At 36.6% G+C, this 25261-nt stretch overlaps 1 protein-coding gene across 23 annotated transcripts in view; it reads left to right on the top strand.

Annotated features, from left to right (window-relative positions):
* Nucleotides 1-25261, top strand: part of RALYL (RALY RNA binding protein like) — a 654295-nt gene that overhangs the window by 570808 nt on the left and 58226 nt on the right. For all 23 annotated transcript variants that reach the window (XM_070480983.1, XM_070480988.1, XM_070480984.1 and 20 more), the window contains one exon: nt 11039-11202. In XM_070480983.1, coding sequence (XP_070337084.1) covers nt 11039-11202 — 164 coding nt within the window. The remainder of the gene's footprint in view (nt 1-11038; nt 11203-25261) is intronic.

Below are 25261 nucleotides of genomic sequence, written 5' to 3'. Positions count from 1 at the left end.
TTCTGATACTTGGATAATATTCTCAAGATTTAATTAACCAATATTATGTTCCAGGTATCTTGTTGACTTAGAAATCTTCAACACTGAAAGTTTTGTAAACTCAGAAAAATGACTCCAACCTTCTAATATATGTCTGTTTTCATATGACACATTGAAAATGCTGTATTGGTTAGATTCAGTAAAAATTACAAATAGTTCTTACTTTGCATGGTAGTATAGGACAATAAAAGGAAACCATGCAAAGTGATATTAATAATCAGTGGGAAAAAGCTGGATTCTCTATGACCTTTAAAAATATTCACCAAGGGGCTGGCCCTGTGGCGCAGCACTTAAGTTCTCACGTTCTGCTTCTCGGCGGCCTGGGGTTCGCCAGTTCAGATCCCGGGTGTGGACATGGCACCGCCTGGCACGCCATGCTGTGGTAGGCATCCCACATATAAAGTAGAGGAAGATGGGCATGGATGTTAGCTCAGGGCCAGTCTTCCTCAGCAAAAAAGAGGAGGACTGGCAGTAGTTAGCTCAGGGGTAATCTTCCTCAAAAAAAAAAAATTCATCAAAATATAAAAAACTCTCTTACTGTCAGTTATAAATATATAGGGAAATGCAATACACCTAATACTTATTTAGTACACTGTAATTTAAAACAGTAAAAATATTGAGAATTGTGTTTTATTTCTTCGTAAAAAAGACTTACCTAAAGTAGTTTGAAACGTGCTTGCCTTCTTCTCGTGTAACTTCTGACATGGAGCGAGCGTCTCTTTTACGCCTTGGTGAGTTGTCCTACTCCTTCTAAGGTCGGATCAGTTTCGAGAGTTCATCAGCATTGTGAACTATCTCCGAGAGTTCTTCAGTGTCTAGTTCTTTGGCAGTGTCATTTCTGCTGGGACAGCTCCATCCGTTTTCATCACATCACAACCACTTTCCTGATTTATGTCAATATGTTTGCTTCTGCTAAGTTCCTCTAGCTCCATACTCCGGCGCCATATCTAGAGTCTCTCAAGTGGAAGAGTGTCAGCAGCCCTGCAGTCAGCTCTTTCTCCTATAATTCCAATACCTTTCATTTTAATTTCACTTCCAGTGTTATCACTCTTCAATTCTTTGCTGCACTTTCATCTTTTTAACCACTTACCCCTTTTGATTATCCATTTTTGTAAAACGCCACACGGGTTTATCACTGGGAGACAATGCAACTACACATGTGCTCTCTGTGTGTGAAGTGCATAACAGACACACAGTGACCAATCACTGACAGACTTTGACAGAAGTGATGTGACCGATCGTGATGCGCATGTGCTGTTTGCATGGTGATTTGTGGACTGAAAAACTAGCAGCAAAGTGTGGACTTTATGAAATTCCTCCTAGGTAATATATTATGGTAATTGAAATTTGATTATTTAGCTAAACATCGGTAATTAAAATTCAGAGATAAGCAGAGTGAGGACCGCCTGTACATAGATAGATCATTGGACTAAAAAAAATTAGGTAAATATGTTTTAAGTCCTTAATTATAAGTTCTATTCAAACAACAACAACTAAAATCCAAAAGCATAAAAGGCAAACTTGGAAAAACAGCTTGTAATAGACATTCTAAATAGGGAAGAGACTTCGGGACCCCTTGTAAGGGTCTTGTCCCCCTTGCTCCAGCCCTACGGGTGTTTTTTTGGTTCCACAAGGACACCGTGGTCCTTCCAGCCCAGGACTTTCCTCTGTGTTGTTCCCTCTTTATGCCTCCTTCCAACACCTACTGTGCTTGACTTCAGCCTTCACAAGCCAGCGTGACACCACTCTCAGCCTAACTGAGGTTCTCTGTTCCCTTCTCTCGGCACCCCGTGCTATTCCTTCACAGCGCTTCTGGTTTTTATTGCTGTATTTCTTTCTGTGATGGCAGTATTTGATTCACGTCTGCCTTCCTTCCTCCACAAGGGCAGGAAAGGTGCTCAATTTTGCAATTTGTGTTGTTAATTCATTTCCTCAGATTTAGAGAGATTTTGATTTTCCAAAGGTCACACAATTAATTAGTGACAAAACTACAACTATAACCTATCCATTTAGATTCAACAATCAACTGTATGAATATGCAAAACAGAGGGGGAGCAATATCATTCTATGGAGTTAAATAAAAGGAAACAGCCTTACCTAAATAGAAATCAGACCTACAACCATGCCTTCATTACCATTATGTTCAAACTACTGAGTTAAGCAAGTTATTTCACTAGTTGTCCCTTTGTGACCAAATATGAATTTTTAAAAGATAATTTTCTCAAATTATTTTTCTACTTTCTACAAAATATGGTATTTTATTTTAAATATTAAATAGCATGTAATAACTTGTTCTAAAAATGATGTGAAGAGCTGGCCCATTAAAATAATCCAATTTGCTATTAAGATAACATTTAGATAGCCTTTACAGTTTGAGAATTTTAGTTTTTGACAATTATTTTTCTTTTTGTGTGTGTGTGAGGAAGATTGGCCCTGAGCTAACATCTGTGCCAATCTTCCTCTATTTTACGTGGGATGCCACCACAGTGTGGCTTCATGAGCGGTGCTAGGTCTGGGCCCGGGACCAAACCTGTGAACCCTGGGACACAGAAGTGGAGCAAGCAAACTTAACCACTACGCCACTGGACCAGCCCCTAGTTTTTGACAATTTTAAAGACGTTTTCTAATACAGCTTTTTTTCCAGGGAGCAGAACACTGTCCTAATTGTTATGAATAAAGTTTTCAGTTAATATATATTGTCTTTTAGTTTGTCAATATGAAACTATTTTAGCATTGTAATCTCTTACATGTTCTATAATGTGACTTTCTCCCACATTTAAAGAATTTCCACCTAAAATAGAGTTTTGTGTAAATGCAGGAGACCCAAGTTCTGGTAACTAAAGTTGTAATTTGGGCAGGTAATCAGGTTCTCAGCTTTCTGATCTTTAAAAGGAAACCAAGATCTGCATTTTACTGTGTATAAATTATGGCTCTCTAGAATCATTAGAGAGACAGATAGATAGGTAAGTAGATAGATTGATAGATAGATAGATGGATGGATGGATGGATGGATGGTTGGATGGTTGGATGGATGGATGGAAGGATGGATGGATGGATGGATTGATGGATCAATCGATAGATCCTACCTGCCAAAGAGCAAGAGTTTTAATCAGCCAAATAATTATAGAGCCTGAAGCTTTCAGATCACTCTCTGCTAAACAAAAAACTTCACTCTGAACAATTTCCAAAATTGTTTATTTGTCGTATATAAAATCTGTTTGGCTTCTAAGTGTGCAAAAAATCAGTATGGTTGTATTGCTAACAGACTGTCTAAGCAGTCTGTGCTCTCGTTCGTTAATTTTTCCATTTATTGCACTTGGTTAAGAAAGACATAAGCATCTGCTACCAGTGGATGTGGTTGGGAGTTCCCTGTGAACATAGATCCCCTGGAAAGGAAAACAGATTGGAGAGGCTGGACAAGAAGAAAAGCTTACAAAGTCAGTGCTAACAGTTTTATCCACAGTAATTCCTCATAAATTACACTCTGCTCATATTTATGGTTAATTTTTTTCTCTTTTTACTAGTGATGCCAACTTGGGCAAGTCATTTAATACCACAGGACATGTTGTCTCTTCCATGAAGTGAGCATGAAATTAATTCCTGCCTCATGAGATTGTTCTGAGGATTAAATGAAAGGATGTATCTATAATGATCTACATTATGCCTAGTATATTTTTAGTGCTTGATCAGTGCTAGCTGTTAATGACAGCTAACGGTAAACATTGACAATGATGGTGAATGTATTTCTTACACTGATATTCATGTAGCAATGGCCCTATGACTGAGAATAAGCTGGTTGGTCAGTCGTCCTTCCACAACAGTCCATTATGGCACCTCTGGATTATTCTCTTTTTGTTTTCCCTTCTCCTGCTCCCAGAGTGTTCCAGTCGCAGCCGAACACACTTCACTGCAGAGAGAGAGTGCTCAGCTCTTTCCTTTAACCCCACACCGCTTTGGTTTTGGTCAAGAAAACAGAAATCACATAGATATATTTAACAGGGATAATTATATGTAAAAATGTTCTGATTGGGTGTTAAGGAACAGAAAAAGCAAAAAGAAAGCAGCATGGAATAATGGAATGAGCAACCACGGGAAGCAGCAGCCACATGTAAGGCTGGGGAAACAGAGGAAGAGGTTGGGATTATCAAAACTTAATGTAGAACAAGGGACGTGCAGTGCTGAAGCTGGGAGCAGGCGGTCCTGCTCAGCTGGTGCTGGTGTATGGAGCCCAGAGGGGGCCCTGTGCGGCTGGAGCCCAGACCTCCCAGGGAGGGCAAAGACAGTGTTCCGCAAGTGTTGCAAAATTACTCAAACTGGAGTCAGCTGCTGCTACTAGAATGCATTGCTGCTGCCAGGGCGAAGAAATAAGGCTAGAGTAATGCTGACAAGAACAGGAAGCCAAAACAAAAGCAGGAAGCAGAACATTAGGAAGGATGGATCCTCTCTTCCTGCCCCAGCTTGGCAGTCTCCCTCTCAGGTCCTCTGTTGGCTGAGTCTAGTGAGGAGCTGCTGGCCCCACGGGAATGCAGTTTACGGAGTCCCAACCCCAGCTGCGGCTAAAGCTGGGTCTGAGGCTGAGAGATTAGAGTTTAGTAATTGACATACACCCACATGGTATTATCCGATTTCTGCCAGGTTTGGCGATTCTAATGTAATTGGGGATTTTCAACCCTTACATAGTTTTAGCTTAGAAAAACTTCTTTACACAAAGTTCCGTCTTATCATTTTGATGCATTGGCCCAGCAGTAACTTTTCCAAAGACTGATTTCGTGTCTATCCATGGTTTCAGGGATCATGAAGGGTATCACTAAATAATAGACTTGAGTGGTTACTCTAAGCTTTCACATTTTTATATTACACGAAGCATTGTCCAATAATTTACAGCATTTAATAGCATTTTCTTCTAAAAGGTCAAGTATGACTCTAAATGAAGGACATTACACGTTATTAAAGCTGAGCATAAATATTTATACTCTTCCAAGTAAAGTACAAGGAGATGTATACCTAAAATTATATTAAATCCCCCAAGGTATGTTTTCAATTTCTGAGATATTATTAGCAGTTTAATCCAACTTTTTTTCAGTAGTATCAGGAAGAGCACTGAGCAGTTCATAACCTCCAGTAATGAGTGAACTTCTGCTAATAGAGAAAAAGAAATGCCAGAGGTGCTTTACCATATGGAAAACATACACGGTACACATATTAAATGATTCAAAATGGGTGCTGTTCAACTCTGGAACCGTTTTGGCCCTGTATATATTAACACAAGAGAAGTTACTAGTTTTGTGGTGCTCATGAAAAAGACTCTAAGTCAAGTTGCAGTTGTTTCAGATTATTGATTAGTAGAGCACAGTATATGTTCATGAATATTGCAAAAACATATTAGCAAGAGGCAGTGGCTGTTTCATTACACAAATTTAAATTACCATCTGGTAGAATCACATTCCACTTAAAACATTTGGAAATACCAGCCTGGTGCAGTTGACAAAGGACATGATTTGGAGTCAGAAGACATGTGTTTCAGGCCTAGGTGTGTGTGTGCTGGCTGATTAAACTTGAGTAAGTCACTTCTCTTTCTCGTAAGTTTCCTTCACGGGCAAAATGGCTGAATACCCACATTAGAGAATTATAAGAATTGAATAAGAGAATCATTTTATTGATTTATAGCCTTACAATGCTATTGAATGAATTAACTTTTTAATTACTAAAAGCTGTACACAAAATATAACAGATAGCAAAGTAGTGCAAAATATAAAGACTATATATTAAGGTCAAAATATTGCTAAAAAGATCATTCAGGATTTCAATCAGCTTGCCTTTAAAAGCATGTCCGAGAAGAATTTGCATGAGATCCAGGGAGGGGATCTCCACTGAAAGTCTCAGAAAAGTTTAATCACAAACAATAGAAATAGAAATTATTTATTTACTGGTCTCAAGAGAAGTGTGCCTTTAAAAATTACTTTCTGATTCACTTTTAACCAAAAGCTTATTTGAAGTCAGGGTGGAAATTAGAGACAGATTTTATGAATTTTGAGTAGTTCAAACAGTATAGAAAACAGATATGCTAGCAGGATATAAGAATCATTCATCTGGATTTCAAATATATGCTTTCTTAAAAATGATAGGCATTTAATTTGGTTTTATAGACTATACGTCTGTCAGAAGTGGAGCATGCTGAAGAGGAGGATTCAAGGTTGAATCAAGACCCAGGGAGAGATCTTCTCTGGTCCTTCGGTCATTGATCTTTGTTTATGCGCTAAGGGCCCAGTGAGAACATGGCCCTGAGCTCGTTGCCAGGTTTTGGCTCTGGGCGGCCCTTGGGTTCAGCCCCCAGTCCAGACCACGTATTTCTGTTAGATTAACCATGTAGTGACTATGTAGTTTTGATTCATAAGTAGGGAAAATGAGCAATTCTATTCTTGAAGGAAATTTAACAGAAAACAGATAATTACCAATTCTTGAAATCACTGTTTATCTAAAATGGAAATTTAGTGTTTGGGGACAAAAAACTATGCAAATATTACATTTTCAAAATTTTTTCTTGAACTTTAAAATCACATTAGTTGACAGTGAAAAATAGCCAGTGAGTCAAAAGGCCACAAGGTAATGATTTATTAGAATGTAGTATATCTATTTGAGAAAATGAAGAACAATAATTAAAATAAACATTAGGAAGACCCTTTAGCAGGCTTGAGAAATGTTTTTAATATAAACCGAAAAGAATTAGCCAGAATACATGACTGTGCATATATTATGTTTTCACGATGTGAAAAAATATGCGTACCTGGGGAAAAAAGATTAGAGAATGATGGTAGTTGTTTCAGAGTCTGAGATTGGGAGTGTGTTTTTTTCTAAACTATTGCTTTACTATTGTTAAAGCTTAATAATAACACGCTTTTAATAAAAATAAGCATTCAAAATTATATTCATATTTTTATGTCAATATGCCATTATATTGCCTTTGTCCAAAACGGAGCTATTTTTTAATAGCTAATATCCTTATTCTTCCTAGAGACAAGTTGTATTTATTTTTATCAAGTAAATTAATACTAAAATTATTTAACAGTTCTTAGCTTTTCCTAGGTAATAAAATTACATATCCCAGGTATTATTCAAGCAAACAAAATTCCAAGCAAGAAAGGAACACATGAAAATAGAAATATTTATTAGATAAAGCAAATTAAATCCTCAAATTTCCTCATTGGGCTTCTTTTATTCAAAGCTGACTACATTTATTTTATTTACTGCTTGAGAGTGGGTCTTTTAGAGTTCTTATGTTAAAATAGACCTTGGAGAAGAGAGAATTAGGTTCGGCTTCATTATAAACCACTATCCATTTGACCAGCAAATACTAGGGGGAAACCAGTATTCTTAGATCTTTGAGAGTTTTTATTTTAATGCAGACCTTGGGGAAGGAAAAACTATGCATTTGGCTTCATTATAAACCATTATCTATTTGACCAGCAAGGTATTAGAGGAAAAATGATATTCTGACTAAGCAATATTAGGGAAAAAGAAGAACCGTTACAGAACAGGAGGGGGAGTTTAATTCTGAGAATGGAAGGAATGAAAAAATAGGAGGAAGGAAGAAATTTCAAGCTTTTAACTGACCTTTCAGATTTGGATTCCATTTAATTCTGTTGGATTACAATCTTTGTTGTCAGTCTATAATCTTTAATGGACTGTTTCCTTTGTCTCAACAGTATTTGCCGGTTTAATATTTTGTAAAGGCAAAATTTCTTTGATTTGCTCTAAAGAGAATTCTGATGAGAAAGCCAGTGCAGTGTCCCCTGCGTGTGCTGCCTCTCACCTACTCCCTCCGCATGGGATCCGCCTACATCCCGCCTCCCAGGCCCAGGAAGTCTGCCCCCTTCCCGTCATCATCTTGAGGTTTTTATGCAGTCAGATAATATTCAGTCTTCCTTCCTTTTATCTCTGGTAAACTCAAGTGTGCACAATCAAAATTAAGAAACTCCCCAACTCCATTAAATTTTGCAAAATTAAAAATTACGCTCTCATGTGTAATGCCCTTATAGTTGTCTCTCAGTATCCCCAGGGGGCTGGTTCTAGGACTCCTCGTACATGCCAAAATCCCCGGATGCTGGAGTCTCTTACATAAAATGGCACAGTATTAGCGTACAACCTACACCCATTCTCCCATATACTTTAAATGATCCCTAGATTACTTATAATACCTAATTTAACTTAAATACTATGTAAATAGCTGCTATACTGTATTGTTTAGGGAGTAAATGACAGGAAAAAAACTGTACATGTTCAGTACAGACACAACCATCATTGGCCTTTCGATCCGCAGTGGGTTGAATCCCAGATGCGAAACTGGTGGATACAGAGGGCCGACTGTACCTTTTTTAGGTTTGTTTTGTAAATTGCATATTACTTTGAAAAGTTTAAATTCTGGGGGCCAACCCAGTGGTGCATGGGTAATGTTCTCATGTTCCACTTTGGCAGCCCAGGGTTCGGTTCAGAGGGCAGGTACGGACCTACACAAGGCTTATCAAGCCATGCTGTGGCTGGTGTCCCACATATAAAGTAGAGGAAGATGGGCACGGATGTTAGCTCACAGCCAATCTTCCTCAGCAAAAAAAAGAGGAGGACCGGTGACAGACGTTAGCTAACCTCAAATCTTCTTCTTCAAAAAATTAAATACTGATACTGAATATCTTCCCATTAAGGGGCAGAAAGAATTGGTAAAGACTTGCTTAATTCCTTGGTGAGAAAAGAGAAATCTCTGTTTGAAGCAACTTATCAAAATACTCAGAGAACAAAGGCTACGCTCTGTAGGAATTGACAACAAAGGACACAGCACATACTGACAGTGCTCCTAAAATGTGCTAAAAGTATGTCACAAATATAATGAGCAAATGCAGCTGTCTTTTCTCAACTCAAGATCAGGGCTGGCCAACACTGGAGGCTTTATAATCCTTGGCTGGGGGAAGCAATAGAAATATTGATAAATATTTCAGCTCCCAGTAAAATATTATCAAATTGCCTAATAATTGAATCAGCAGGAAATGTGGCTTTAATGAACCTCCTAAGTTGTGATTTTGTGGCCTTGGGAAACGGTCCCTCCAAAAGAGCTTGCCTCTTACACCCTGAAAGATGAGTGAATTGCCATCTTTTCTTTTCCCTCAATAGCTTTGGGTGTTGTAGCTCATAAAAGTGCCTTTGTGTTTTGCTTCACTGACTTAAGGTGCCCTGTGAATTCAACTTATAAATAAGGAATGTAGACCTTGTTTTGTGATTGAAATGAGGGGCAGGCTTAGTTGACCCTTTTGATTTTCCAGCCCCTAGTGGTATGGATAATATTCATAACCCTTTCAGCCTTGTCCTGCCTGTACGCTTTGCAGTAAACTGTAATGTGTTGACATCCATGACCTGCTCTTTGCTGGCCGTTCTCCAGCTCTAATGGACTTTGCTCGTTCACAGAGGATGGCACCTCTCTTGAACTCTGTCTCATTTCATTTCTTCTCCTTTCCAGACATCTCGTAGTTTTTCCCAGCATGTTTCCAAAACGTTTGTGAACACTTTAGCTCTATAGTGTAGGAGACATTCACAGTACTAGATTCTGCTCGCAGTGTGGTTTGTATACTACTTTTTTCCCCATAGTGTCATAGTTTTAAATGTCTCTAAATGAATATTTGAAAACCAGTCTATCTTGTTGTTATGTTTTATATATTATTTTCCAAAAAGAGATTGTCGCATTTTCATCTGTGTGTGTAAATAGGGTGTAATTTTATGAAATAACCTATTATAGAAGTTTTTTTCTTTAATTTTCTTCCTGTTCTAGTTTTCTCACTTCTGACTTTCATATTAGATTATTTTTATTGACTGTTTTAAAGCAATTATGAGAATGTAATCCATATAATGATGCCACAGTAAAATATGTAACAATCATTCTTCTAAGTCAATAATGCTATTTTCTTTATAGTAGATAGTATAATAATACATCTGATGGCAAATAGACTTAAAAATAGATGAGTAAATATATCTTCATATTTTTTCTCTGACCTTTTGTGCTGCTCAAATGCGCTAAGTCACACAAATACTTGTTGTCTTTATGTATGCAGTATAAATAATATGAAGCTTTTGAATCTATGAATTACATGTTTATATAAATGAGTAAATACTCTTATGCTTTTATTCCTTTCTTTGTTTAATGGAAATGCATGATTGTGGTAAATATCATTTTTTACATTTTAGTAAAAACTTCTGAGTTTTATTGGTCTTCTTTTTTATTACAGAAATTTTCAATAGCTGACTCTACAAATATTTCTACTCTCAATTTGCACATCTAGCAAATTGTCTTAACAATAGAAAAATATCTTGATAAATATTTCCCACCAGCACTTCAGGCAACAAACATTGTCCTCATGCCAGCACCATTTCATTCAAACTCAGTCTGCTCTTTTCTACAGTCAAAGGAAACTTTCAGTACTTAAAAAGCCCTTAGAGAGAGATATAGCACCATAGTGATTTCTCTCTCGTAGCTGTTTTTTTCCTTCTGAGCTGTTTTCTGATTGGACAATAATTTTCTTTGCTTTGTTCGTTATTCTGCATGAAATTTTCCTCTTCAGACTAGTGAGCCAATAAGTGTCTGATGTGTAAGAGGAAGATTTCTGTTCTAAGAAGGGTAAATCTGTCAAACCAAGCAAAGAAATATACTTGGGAACAAAGGTCAGAATAATTTCAACAAATTGCATGGTACTATTGGAGCAAAGCTCCTTGTCCTTTCATAGCTTAAAAATTAGTTCACACTGGAGAGTCAGATCCTAATGTCTGGAAAGCATAGACTATATATTAGCATCCTATTTCTTTAGTGAAAAATGAATCTTCTAATAAATACCTGTGTGAGAATAACAATGAAAATAAAAAGTTTATTGACATTGTTTACAAGGCCACTGTTTTAATCATTTCACGAATTTGGTAGAGCACTTGGGCACAAACCAACTCTCAGTCGCATTTGTGTTTTGCGAAGGTTATTTGATTACCACGGGCGCGTGCCTCCACCTCCCCGCGCCGTCATTCCGCTGAAGCGTCCCAGAGTGGCTGTAACCACAACTCGCAGGGGCAAAGGGGTCTTTTCCATGAAAGGGGGATCAAGATCTACTGTCAGCGGGTCTTCTTCGTCAGGCTCTAAGTGTAAGTAATCTTCCTTGTTTTATTTCCTTTTTAAAAAGGTGGGGATAATTATCATTGCATGAATGCCTGTATTCAATAAATTAATCAGATAATTACGGAGTGTCTGCTATGTACAGAGTATTAGAGAAAAAGGAAATGGATGAGAGCTGATGTCTGTTTTCTACCGCACTCTATTTCAGTAGGGGACACAGACACAATCACAACTACAAAAACCCAGGACCAATTTGAAAACTGTTTTATCAAAGCAAATAACTGTGCTCTTGACCCACTTAGCTCGCAACATATTAAAGTCCTGAAATTGTACACGTTGCTTCTAGTGAAGAAACAATTCCATTTCAAAAGGAAGTACACATACGATTTTTTCAAAGAAACATTGTGCAAAGTTAGTACCTTTTGAATATTTAAACATTAGGATAATTAAGACAGGCAAACAATATAGCAGAGATGTTAAAGGGGTAACTGACCATACTATTCTAAATTATTATGTCATGTGTCTGAAAGTATATTTAATGTCATAAAAAATAACATTTACATAATTTCACATTAGTTCATAAAAAGTAGAGATACAGGTGACATTTGAGCAGAGACCTGAAGGAAGTAAGGGAGTGAGAGAGTGAGTCTGAAGCTGTCAGGGGCAGAGCGTTCTAGGCAGAGAGAATGGTCAAGGCAGAGACCTTGCGTTGGAATAGTCAAGGAGCAGCAAGGAAGCCAGTGTGGATGCAGCAGAGGGAGGGAGGGGAAATATGGCTGGAAATAAGGTCAGAGAAGCTGAGGGAAGGCGAGCTCCAGGGCAGCTTGGTAGGCCATTGCAGGGACTCTGTAGTTACTCTGCATCCCAAACCTTTAAGACAAGTAAGGCAAATACTGTTATCCCACTTTTATCGATGAGTGAACCCAGAGAAGTTCACATGGCTAGTAAATGGTAGAGCCAAGAATGGAACCCAGATCTTTTAACTCTCATACCCATATGCTATCTACTATACAACACTGCCTTTTACTTAGCACCATCAGAAGTACAAAGAAAGAGTCACTGTCGAAATACTCTATTTTTACATGAGAATGTGCATTATCATTATTAGTTCAGGAAACAGGAAGGCACCGATGCTTCTGGAAACTAACTAAAGTTTGGTGTGTTCAGAATTTGAATTAGAATTTGACTCAGCTGATATAACCTAAATAGCAAATTAAATAGATTTACAGTTCTCTGTGTACTTAGTTACCCGCTTCATCTTTCTGTTCGGTGGATAGATAAATGTGAATTCCCTTTTTGAGCCTTAGTAAGAGAAGAAAGTGAGTTTCTGCAGCAATCTCTAAACAGAGTGTTAAATGCTGTCAGATTATTGTCAAAAGCAAGGAAAATTCTCTAAGTTGGTTCTTGCTTTAGAAAATTGAACGTTGGCTTCTCTGCTAGGTTTATCGAAGACTTTTTCTACAATGGTGCTGTTAAGTTAATTTCAAATAGAAATATCTTAAGCATCTGTGGATTCTTCACCCCGTGGTCACTTGTAAAACAATAGTTCTCAGTGGAAGCATTATTGTCATTCTGCTTGATTGCAGTGCACCCCAGGGCTGCAGAGGAGCGTCGTAGCTTCCAGAGGTTATTTTGAAGTAAATATCTTAATATTCAAATGGCCAAGTTGTTTTTGGCCTTTTTATATTTGGATTTCTAATTTTCTTGGATCGTGGAGACAGAATGGGGTTATAAAAGTTTTTTTGAGTGTCTTATTAAGAATTTCTCTCGCTTCTGTACTAATCACATTTTCTAAGTGGACATATAAGCAGAATGTATTTTCTGCTTTTAGTGTAGATTAGAGTTTTACTTCCCAACTTTTGTTACATATTTATATATCTTTTCTTTTTCAAATATTCTGTACCTCTCCTTATGCGCCAACTCCCAGTATCTGTCATTATTATTACACATTAGGACTTAATTTAAAATTGCATGAGATTTATTATTTATACCTGTTCTCCTTTAAGTCTTAGTTTTAGGCGGATTCTAAAATAATTTCCTTAGGTAAATTAATAACATAATTTCTCAATCTATGCACGTCTGAAAACGTCCTCACATATACATATTTTGACTTGATCTAGAATTATTTAATTATATGTCTTTTCCCCTTAATACCTTAAGAACATTATTCCAACATCTTGTCACTTCTAGTATTCCAGATAAGGACTGATGTTAGTACCATTCTTTATTCTCTGTTAGTATTCTCTTCTTTCTCTCAGAAACATAGAATTTTTATTTTTATTTTTAAGAGCTCAGAAATCTCAGCAAGATATGTCTAGAAGTGTATCTTTTTATTAATTTTGTTTGGATTTTATGAGCCTTTTAAAATGAAGATTCTAGTCTTTCTTATGTGTAATTAGTGGAAAATTTTCTCCATCCCTCTCTTTTTTTCTTTTTGACACATATTTGCATATTAGGGCTCCAACTTCTGTCTTCTTTGTCTTCTCCCTTTCTTTTTCTCTTTTTCTCTTTCTGTTCTTTATTGTGAGATAGTTTCTTTCTACATTTGTTCTCCTAAAGCAATTTTTTTTAGAAACTTCACTACTAACAATTTTTTATTCAGAAGTCAAGTTTTTAGTCCTAGAAATTCTTGTTTGTCATTACTTCTGTCTAAGAGTTGCCATGGCATTTTTTTTTATTGAGGTATAACTGACATATAACATTATATTATTTTCAGGTGTACAAGATAATGATTTGATATTTGTATATTTGTGAAATAATCACCGTGATAAGTCTAGTTAACATCTGTCACCATACATAGTTAAAATTTTTTTCTTGTGATGAGAACTGTTAATATCTACTCTCTTAGCACCTTTCAAATATACAATACAGTATTATTAACTAGTTGCCATGTTGTACATTATATCCCCATGACTTGTTTATTTTATAACTGGAAGTTTGTACCTTTTGATCCTCTTCACGCGTTTTGCCCACCTTTCATCCTCCACCTCTGGCTACCACCAATCTGTTATCTCTATCTAAGAGCTTCTGTTTTTTGTTTTTTTGTTTTTTGTTTTTAGATTCCACATTTAAGTGAGATCGTACAGCATTTGCCTTTCTCTGTCTGACTTATTTCACTTAGCATAATGTCCTCAAGGTCCATCCATGTTGTCGCACATGGCAAGATTTCCTTCTTTTTTATAGCTGTATAATAATGCATTGTATGTGTATATATACCACAATTTGTTCATCTGTTCGTTTGTTGATGGACGCTTAGATTGTGTCCATATCTTGGCTAGTGTACATAATACTGCAAAAAAAATGAGGGTGCATATATCTTTTTGAATTAGTATTTTCATTTTCTTCAGATAAATACCAAGAAGTGCAATTGCTGTATCATATGGTAATTCTATTTTTAATTTTTTGAGGAACCTTCATACTGTTTTCCTTAGTGGCTCCACCAACAGTACACAAGGGTTCCCTTTTCTCCACATCCTTGCCAGCACTTGTTATTTCTTGTCTCTTTGATAATAGCCATTCTAACAGGTGAAAGGTGATATCACTTGTGGTTTTGATTTTCATTTCCCTGTTGATTAACAATGTTGAGGATCTTTTCATGTCCCTGTTGACCATCTGTATGTCTTCTTCGTAAAAATGCCTATTCACATTTCTGCCCATTTTTTAATTGGATTGTTTGTTTTGTTTTGTTGTTGAGTTGTATAAGTTCTTTATATGTTTTGGATATTAACCCTTTTTTAGATTTATAATTTACAAATAATTTCTCCCATTCAGTAGGCTGCCTTTTTCATTTTGTTGATAATTTCCTTTGCTGTGCAGAAGCTTTTTAGTTTGGTGTAGTCCCATTTGTTTATTTTTGATTTTTTTTGCCTTTGCTTTTGGTGTCAGATCCAAAAAATCATCACCAAGACCAATGCCAAGGAGCTTACCAACTATGTTTTCTTCTAGGAGTTGTATGGTTTCAGGTCTTGTGTTCAAGTCTTTCATCCGTTTTGAGTTGATTTTTGTGTATGGCGTAAGGCAGTGGTCCAGTTTTATTCTTTTGCATGTGGCTGTCCAGTTCTCCCAACACTGTTTATTGAAGAGACTGGCTTTTCCCCATTTATGTTCTTGACTCCTTTGCCGTGGCACTTTTATTAACATTTTCTGACATTGGTTTGCATCCATAGTATCCACCTGTTCTAGTTATTTGCCTCATCTCCCTCCTACAAAAAGCTGTTTCATTAATTGCTTGCTTTCTTACAGAACTCCCTCATATCTGTGCACATCATGCTGTTTTTTTCTCCTGGGCAGTGAGGGACTAAGAGCCGATGGGATTTCTTACACAATTGAGTAGTAGTTATCTTGGACCTCTCTTTGACATGTGGGAAGGCCTTTATGTTTTCAGGTTAAATGGAGAAAGGCTGTCCACCCAGCAGTGCATCTCCCCTCAGGCAATGCTTCTGGAGTCAACGGGACCCTCAGACTCTCCAAGGATTATATATTGCAAGGGGCTAGGTATAGTCCTCACTCTAAGAGAATTTACTAGATCTTTCTCTCCTTTCCACACCAACCCAGGGATCATCAAGATTCTTCCCTGGCTTCTAGTAGAGACTAGTCTTTTTCCAGCCCCTGTATATTTAGTACTTGCTCCAACCTCAGCATGTAAAAATGTTGTAATCCCATGCCTCCTTCTTTCAGAGGACATGGCATCTTAGGTATATGTGGATGCTCTTCCAGTTTCCATGTCAGCCATAATTTATCTTATTTTATTTTATAATTTAATTTAATATTATTTTTTGTAGGTTGAATCACCCAACCATAGAGTGTACTCATGTTTCTATCCCTCAGAAATCTCAAAATATTGAAAAACTCTAACTTTTTTCTTACATTGGAATAAATAAGTAATGAAATGATATTTATAGAAAAGCAAATTGCCAAGTCACCTACTTGGAGAAAAAATACAAACTTGCATTGCAGTTTGTCACTGAATTACATGTAAGATAAGAATCTATTCTTCAATCCAGTGGTGGAACCGTTGGTTTAATTTGATCTTCTCTTTCTGGTTTTGTGTGACAGATGAGATAGTCTTGAGGGAAGGCTAAGTCTGAAACTGGACTTCTTAATATAAACCAGAGATGCTTTGAAATAAATTTGGTGTATTTTATTTTTCTGCAGCACTCCTTTGGAATTGTGCATCCCAGAGTACCTTTATGACTCTGGAAAGTAATAGGTAGAAATAAGTAATAGGCAGAAATATTAGATAAATTATGGGATGAAAATCTTTTATAAGGGCCATCTGGTAAAATAACTATTCAAGTAAGTATTTGAATAATATATAAAATTTATTCAATATTATTTAAATAATAATAATTTATTGTAGATATATTAACTCTCAAGTTGTTTTAATTTTAATAAAATTATTAGTATAGAAAGACAACAGACTGATCAATACTATGTATGTTTCATATAGTTCTATACATTTAGCAGCTCAGTCGCAAAAAAGTTAACTGTAGGTTAGTATTATTAGTGAAAAATAGATCTAAAGAAGATTTATAGATAATTCACTGGCAAGCATAGCAGAATCATGATTGCACATTCTCTCTAAAAGCATATTGGCAGACTGTGTTATATATACACACATCTATGTACATAAATATATATATGTATATAAATATTCATTATTTGATAGTACTTCTATAGTTAGCCTGGTGTCTGGAAATAACAGTAATTTTCAAATTCAAATTGCAAATGACAAATTTGGGTAAAGTGTAAAATGTACTGTGTTAATATTGACTTATGTGAATGAATATTTACTGAGGTATATATCTAGCTCTTTTATTAATAGCTGTTTCCCAGTATTTAATGACTTGGCAAGTTCAGAAGAGGAAATTAATGTTATAGTCTGGACAATTTGTCATTTCTTATTTCAGAATTTTTAAAATGACTAAATTCCACTGCGGAGAAAACCATATAAAGAAAAAATATATTAATGCAACAGTTTGCCAAAGCTGAGTACTGATAAGTGTTTAACGTGGATTGCTCTTTAAAAAGTAATAGACTACTACTAGGTTTTTCTCTCCTTTTCAAATCAACTTGAACTAAAACTATAATCCATTTGTCTCGTCCCACATCCTGGAATCATAAGACAGAGGGTGTGTTGTTGCTAATAAACACTACAAAAGAGAAGACGTGAATACCTATGAGCGTTAGCTGCCATTTCTCAGTGAAAAAACCAGTACCCTCTGAAAAACAATTCTGTTAAATCAGTTTCTTTAAATCATTAATTTAGATTCTAACGTCTAACAAGAAAAATCCTAATAAGTTTGGATGCCTTTGGGGTGCTGTCAATCCACTTTTGATGACAGAATAGGTGACAGACTAGTATAAAAGCCCGGAATCAGCTAACAGAAAATTAAAGACAGTTCAATTAAATTTAAACAATAGTTGTTGAGAACTTATTCCCATCATTAGGGAAGTGTTGTGTTGGATTTTTCCCCCTAAAGCATGTGATTTAAATATGGGGATAAAGCATCAGTCAGAGAAACAATGTTAATATCCAGCCGAGTGTCGTCAAACATCCCCATCCATCCATTATCTTGGGCCAAGTATATATTCTGCTGTTAGGTTTTTAAGGAAAGAAATTAATGTTGGCCAGAGGGGGGTTAGAGAAGGCTTCATAAGGATGTTGAAGTGAGTTTAGAAGGGTAGGTGGATTTGGAAAGATAGAGCCTGAAAGGCTCTCACTTTCCAGGAGGCAGTCTATAGGTGGAAAAGAACAGAGGCTTTGCTGTCAGGTTGCCTGCGGGGGAGATCCGTGTTCGCCCACATACCACCACAGTGGCCTTGGGGAATCCTTCAACCCCTCTATGCTTCTGTTTCCTATCTGCAAAATGGAAATAATGATGCTGAGTATCCAATAGGTTGTTGTGGGAATTAAACTGCTTATGCACATGAAGAGCTTAGGTAGATATTGGCACATAGTCAATGTTCATTGGGGTTAATTATTATTATTACCATTATTATTATTACTACTGCTACTACAGGGTATAGTAGTCAATATCATGGGACAGGCAATTACAGTAACTGGAATCCAGTAGTGGCTCTGTGTATTTTGGGGCAAGATACTTTGCTTGCTGTACCTTAGTTTTCTCATCTATGACATGACAATGATAATCTTACTGCCTTCTCCACAGAGCTGTTGTAAGGACTAAATGAGCTAACACATGGAAAGCTCTTAAAACAGTATCTTCTATTATGAAAGTCTTAATAGATAATAAATGATAATAGTAATAATAATAATAGTTATTATTATTATCTAAGGCAAAGATTTATTGCCAGGAATGTCAATTAAGAAACTGAGGATATTATGATTAAGCAAAATAAAAGAAAAAGTTGGGTAACAGAATAATGAAAAATTGTGAAGAATATTCAAAAGTTTGAATTTCATCTAGGACTGAGCGAAAAGACTCAGCAAAATGCTACCTGATCAAAAGGATAATTTAAGAAATTTATATGACAGGTGTGTTCATTTGCTAGGAAGCCATAACGAAGTGCCACAGACTTGGTGCTTAAACAACAGAAGTTTATTTTCTCATAGTTCTAGAGGCCAGAAGTTGGAGATCAAAGCATTAGCCGTGTTGGTTCCTTCAGAGGGCCGCGAGGGAAGGGTCTGTGTCAGCCCGCTCTGCTTGGCTTGTAGATGTGTCTTGGCTTCTCCCTGTGTCTTCCTTCTCTGTGTATGTGTCCAAATTTCCTCTTCTTATAAGGACCTCAGTCATACTGGATTAGAGCCCATCCTAATGACCTCATTTTAACTTGATTACCTCTGTAAGGCCCTATCTCCAAATACAGTCAACATTCGGAGCTACTGGGGGCTAGGACTTCAACATATGGATTTGGGGCAGGGGTGGGATTAGGGGGAGACAAAATTCAGCCAGTCACATGGGGGTTATATGTGGAAATCTTGGTCTGTCCTCTAGCTCTTTTTATTTTGAGAGCCAAATTCTTGGATGTTATTTAGTTAATTAATTGCGGAGAATGAGATTCAGGCCCATTTAGCTCATCTTAGTAAACACACTGAATTTCTCAGATGCACATGGCTTCATGGTCTGAACACGGACTAGCACTTTGTATAAAGAGAATAATAAATCCCCACTAAAATCACAACCTAATATTTAGATACACAGCAGCCCAACCAAAACAATTATAATGTATTTATAATAAATAAATGCATTTGTGAGCGTCTCTGCTTCGGTTTTTTCACTAAGCTTTAATGTGGCTCATTAATGTAACCAGATTTAGAAATATAGACAGAAAAAAAGGCAAATAGCAAAACGTTCAACAAACTTCTTTTTATCAATATAGCTTATGAGTATTTGAGATGGTTCTCAATTCTACTGTAGAACTTATGTTTTTTCTCCACTAACAGTTCCACAAAGGGTCTGACCATTCTTCTGTGGGATTATGAAAGCATGTGGGCATGAATCCTATCAATAAACCTTAATAACATTTCTTACCTCTCCTTCTTCCTCTTCTGCCCTTTTCCTAGATCAAGTCCTAATAAGCAGAGTCTTGACTACTCTGATCATCTCTTGACTAATTTTCTTGCCTCTATGGTCTCCCCTAATTCACTAATTCCGTGCCCAACTGTGGAATTATTATAAACCAAATGTTTTGTCGATTCCTCACTCAAAATTCAAAATTACTACCATTTTTCAAATAGGAATCCAAACTCATCAATGTACTTCTCAAGATACATCTGACCTGGTCCTTCCATTCCCAATTCCACCCCCACCCACTTTCCTTCTAGCTTAATTGAGCACTTACTTAAATGTTTGCAAATTTGTGTTCATGTACTTCCACCTGAAAGCCCTTTTCTTTATCGTAAGAAATATGTTATCAACTGTATTGTCTATCTTATGTACAAATAAGCATAATTAATCATCTTACCTGTCTTTCAAGCTCAGGCAATACCACTCTCATGAAACAAGTTTGGACCTTTCTGTGCTGCAAGGGCATCATTGGTCCTCTAAACCCAAACCAGTTCAGTTGTTCATCTTCCTATTTTGGGACTTAAGCCCTTCTGCTTCTTAATATGGTTATTTGTGTGCACATCTAATCTCTCCATTTTAGATTACAAATCCATTCTTCAAGTTACTTTTGCATTGCACAGAGTATACTCTTAAATATTTGTGGAATATGTGTCACCAATATTATTTTTGATGTTTGCACTTTACTTTTTGGTTTTTGTACATTTCATAGTTGACTATGAGCTGTAGCTTTAGAAATGCTGCAACTCAAAGAGAATTGGTCATAGAATATCTTGAGTTAGTGAAACAAGGAGACCAATTCTAGCCTGCAATCTGGGGTCTAAAAGCAAAGGTGTGGATGCACATTTTCAAGCTCTGTAATTTAAGATTTGCTACTTCCTTTACTTGGAAGACCTTTTTTGCTTGCTAAAATGCAAAGTATCCTTCCAGTTGCAGTTCAAGGACCCATTCCTTCATGAATATTTTCACAATCAGTCAACTAGTCCCATGAAAACTTATTTCTCTTGTCTTTGCCCACGTGGTTGACATAATTTCAGTTCATCAGCACATACTACATGACTACAGAATGGCTGAACTAATATTCCATAGATGAAATAGACATGACCCCCAAGGAACTAATATTCCATAGACATAATGATAGGACCCTCATTTTCAGTCTCTTACAGTCTGGTGGGGGAGATCAAAATGAAGGGAATAACTTCAATATCAAGCGATAGGTGCATTCTTCCATTATTTTACACATTTTATTTCCTATTTGTTATACTAAGTTGTTTATGTATTTATTTATTCCACTAATTATAAACTCCATGAGACCAAGGTGGCAGTCCATCATGATGATAAGTTCGTGGCTTGGGGGGGAAAAAAAGAATCAAACAAACAAACATAAACCATGGCTTTTGAGTCAGGCAACCCACTCGAACTTGAATTTGTTGCCTCTTTGCTAGGCCAGCTTAAACACATTACTTAACTTCTCTAGCATTCACAGTTCTAATGCATAGAACAATTTTACTATTACATGCTTCGTGTGTTCATCGTAAGGATTAAATGAGATGGTATATGTGCAGCTGCTATGAAATGCTGGATGTATGGATGCATACAATAGGCATTTAATGTATAGTTATCGACTAAAATAATGTACTCACTCTCCATTTCATTTTCTCTTTCTAAAAATATATAGAAAGAATTGGTATAGATGTATATAGGCATAGATATTATGATTACACACATATGTGTAACTCCTTTTTCTAGGAAATTCTATCCACAGGGGTGGTAAATGCCAAACTACGTTTACATATATAAGGGGAGAATTACACCAATTTGTTCAGTTCATTTTATCAAAATCTTTGAAAGTCTGACTTGTGAAAACTATTTACAAGACTGGCAAATTAGCTTCTGCATATTAAACTACCTTAATATATCTGAATAAGAGGAAAGGAACAGACAGAAGCAGAAGCAGACAAATTGAAGGGATAATGATAAAGACTTCTTAAAATCCACTGTAAGAAAAACAGTGGGCCTCATTTTGTCCAGACGTGACTAATTCAGAAATCTGTGGTTCCTTAATTCATAGCAAAGGAAAGAACTAAACCTGATAATCATATTTTTCGTATCAAATGAAGCTGCATGGCACGATGAAGAGTGTACAGCATATAGTAAGAAGACCTAGATTTGAACCTCAACTCTGCCTGTTCAGATTATTACATTATGCAAAGTCATGATGTGATGTTGAGAATGTCAGGTAAATATTCAGATTTTCAAGTTCCTTATTGATGAAATAATGTTTGTACAAGTTGGATTGATAAATTAAGTTCTACGCAAATTATCTAATTTTTTTCAATACATAATTTATCAAAGGCTGGGGGAAATAAGTAAAAAGAGAAATATAAATTAATGTGCATTATTGTTAAAGTCCATATGGTTACAAACATTTTTAAATTTTCTAAATAGTTTATAGGAAGCATGATGTTGATGAAGGACGGTATGTAATTATTTAGACCAGGGTTTCTACCGGTTAGCAATGTTGACATTTTGCTCAGATAATTCTTTGGTGTGGTGTGGGGGGCTATGCTTTAGGTTGTAGGATGTTTAGCAGACCAGATGCCAGTAATACCACCTTCTCTGAGTCTTGACAATCAAAAATGTCTCCAGACTTTGCAAAATGTCCTTGCAGGGCAATATTACCCTCTGTTAAGGACCACTGTTCTAGACAGTTCACTGAAGATTCTTTATTTGTCCCTGAATAGACTTGACCCACAGGTGACTAAAATAAATTGAAACGTTTTTCACCACATAAATCACAAATGCACACATTTTTTGATATAGGCAGATGGTATCATCCCATGTGCTTCATTTCCTTTTTGGATTATATCTCATGTTACAGCAAAGGCACAAACATCATTTTGTTGACTGTATCAGAATGTAATAACATTTATCATCAAATCAATGAACTCTTAAGAGAGAGAGAAGATCTGAAATGGTTTAATATGGCTTCTTTTTTTCTAACTAAATACTACTATGATAGTTTAGGAAAATATTTAAGATTATCTGTACAATGTAACCTGACTCCTAGTTTCTCTAGTGTCGCTCTTGCCTAAAAGCAAGCTAAAGTAATTTATCCTAGGAACTTTGTTATTTTTTTTCATTTATCATTTTGCTGATCTTGAAGAATAATTCTAAATTCAAGCCCTATAACTGCCCACAGAAAAACAAAGTATTATACTCAACTGGAAAACCAGAGATTTTTATTGTGACAATATGTTTTCTTTTGTCTATAATTTATTGTAAAGCTTTTTGTTGTAGAATTTATCTAGAGGAAAAGAGTGGGAGACGTTTTTCCTTTGAAGGTAGTGTTACGGATGTCTTCTAAACTACTGTTATGTTTGTATACTCATCTACTAGGGCAGACTCATCACAAAACTTCTGAGCTTCCCCCTACAACCTGAGCCTCTAGAAGTCTTTCCTATCCTAGCAAATGGCAATTCCATTTTCTCGGTTACTCAGGCCAAAAATCTTGGAGTTCTCTTTGACTCCTCTATTTCACTTACACTTTATTTCCAATCATCCACAAATACTTTCCCCTCAATCTTTAAAACATAGGCAGAATCTGTCTCCTTCTCACCACCCAACTGCTAATACTTTGGGCCAATCCATTCTACCATCATTCCCACCTTGAATTATTTCCACAGTCTCTTTAGCAATCTCACTGATTGCGCCTTTGCCCCCCTACAGTTTTTCACAACACAGAGTCAGAAGAATTCTCTTCAGATGTAGCAGCCGGCCCCTATATCACTCACAGTAAAAGCCTCAGTACTTACTTTGGCCAACAAGACTCTATACGATCTCCGCCATAATCCTTTTCCCCCTTCTCCACTCTCCACCTTGCCACCTAACTTCTTGTTCTCTTCTCTCATATGCTCCTTCCACTCCAGCCACAGTGGCCTCTTTGCTGTCACTAAAACACATCAAGTACACTCCTGTCTCAGACCTTTGCATTTACCATTCCTGTGCCACACACCTTCGCCCATCCCACCACCCCTAGATAGACCCATGACTTACTTCCTCCCACTGAGACTTTTGCTCAAATGTCACTTTATCAGTAGAGCTTGCCTTCTCCACCCTATATAAATTGACAAGTCTCACTCCATAACCAGGACTTCCCTATCTTTTTGTCTGCATTACACAGACAGACACACACACGCATACACAAATACACACACATATATAAAATATATTTGTTTATTGTATTACTCCACGCCTAGATAGCAGTTCCATGATTTTAGACATTTTTGCCTCTCTTGTTTACTAATGTATCCCCAGCTCCTGGGGAGGAGCCTGGCAATGATGGGTCTCCATAAATATTGTTGGGCAAATATGTTAGATGCTTGAGTTAAAGAATGAGAGCAGTTCCTGCTTTTGTCAGGGAGAGAGACATTTAAAGAAATGATCATTCAAAGTCTCATCTGAAAGAAGTATGGGTGGAAGGAGGATGAGTTTGTTAAAGAAGAGGATCGAGGGTTGAGGATGACTTTCCTGTGTAGGCAACATTTGAGCTGGATGTTTAAGAATTAGATGGCATTTACCAAGTGCAGGAAATGAGCATGCGTGGCAGACCATAAAAACAACGGGAACAAAGGTATGGATGTCTCAAAAGAAAAGACACGTTCAAGAGATGATGAAAATTGTGACTAGAGCCCAAGATAATTAGAAACACAAGCAGAAGAGTAAGCAAGGGAAGGTAATTTGGAGTGTCCTGGGAAGTAAGGCAGTTTTCTCAAATTCTAACATTCATAATTTTTAAATTGCAAAATGCATAATCTTCAGTAATTAGATATAATTTTCCCAAATCCCCAGCTTGTCTACATTAGGGAACTTTTACATAACAATTATATAACAGTGAGCTGGCTAAAAGTATTCAGTATTATTCTTAGTAAAAAAAAAATTCTCCTGACTCTCACTACCTAATACTCTACATCAAAATAAAGGCATTATATTCCATGCGATGTGTCTGCAAAGATGAGGATTATGGATTTGGAGAATTGAAGTGGAATTGGGAAAAAATGCAAAAGGGTGGTTGCCAAAGGCAGGTGTTCTTTTCTTATTCTTTCATCATTGTGCTTCTGATAAAAAGCGTATTTCCATGCTGATTTTCTCTTTGCACCTCCTGTTTGCTTATCTATTTCCCCTTTGGACAGTCAGCTCCAATTGAGTGCCTGGCACATACACAAAGCTTTCAGTAAGATTCGTTGGTCTGGTTTAAATTGGCCTGCAGTGACAATACCTACATATACACACACCACAAATTTTACGGTATTTGCTAATTTCTTACTGTGCTCAAGACATTGAGCTAAGTTTTATTAAGAATGCAAGAAGAGAGAGAGAGAAAGAAAAGGGGAAAGGAAGGAAGGAGGGAGAGAGGAAAGGAGAAAGAGGAAGAGGGAGGGAAGTAAGGAAAGGAAGAAGAGAGGGAGGGAGGGATGAAGGGAAAAAGGAAGGAAGGAAGGGAAGAAGGGAGGAAGGAAATAAAGAAAAGAAGGAATTGGATGCCCTCTCTCTATTCAAG

This window comes from Equus asinus, chromosome 12 (genome assembly GCF_041296235.1).
Source record: "Equus asinus isolate D_3611 breed Donkey chromosome 12, EquAss-T2T_v2, whole genome shotgun sequence".
Taxonomy (NCBI): domain Eukaryota; kingdom Metazoa; phylum Chordata; class Mammalia; order Perissodactyla; family Equidae; genus Equus; species Equus asinus.
This window is presented reverse-complemented; position numbering and strand designations above follow the sequence as displayed.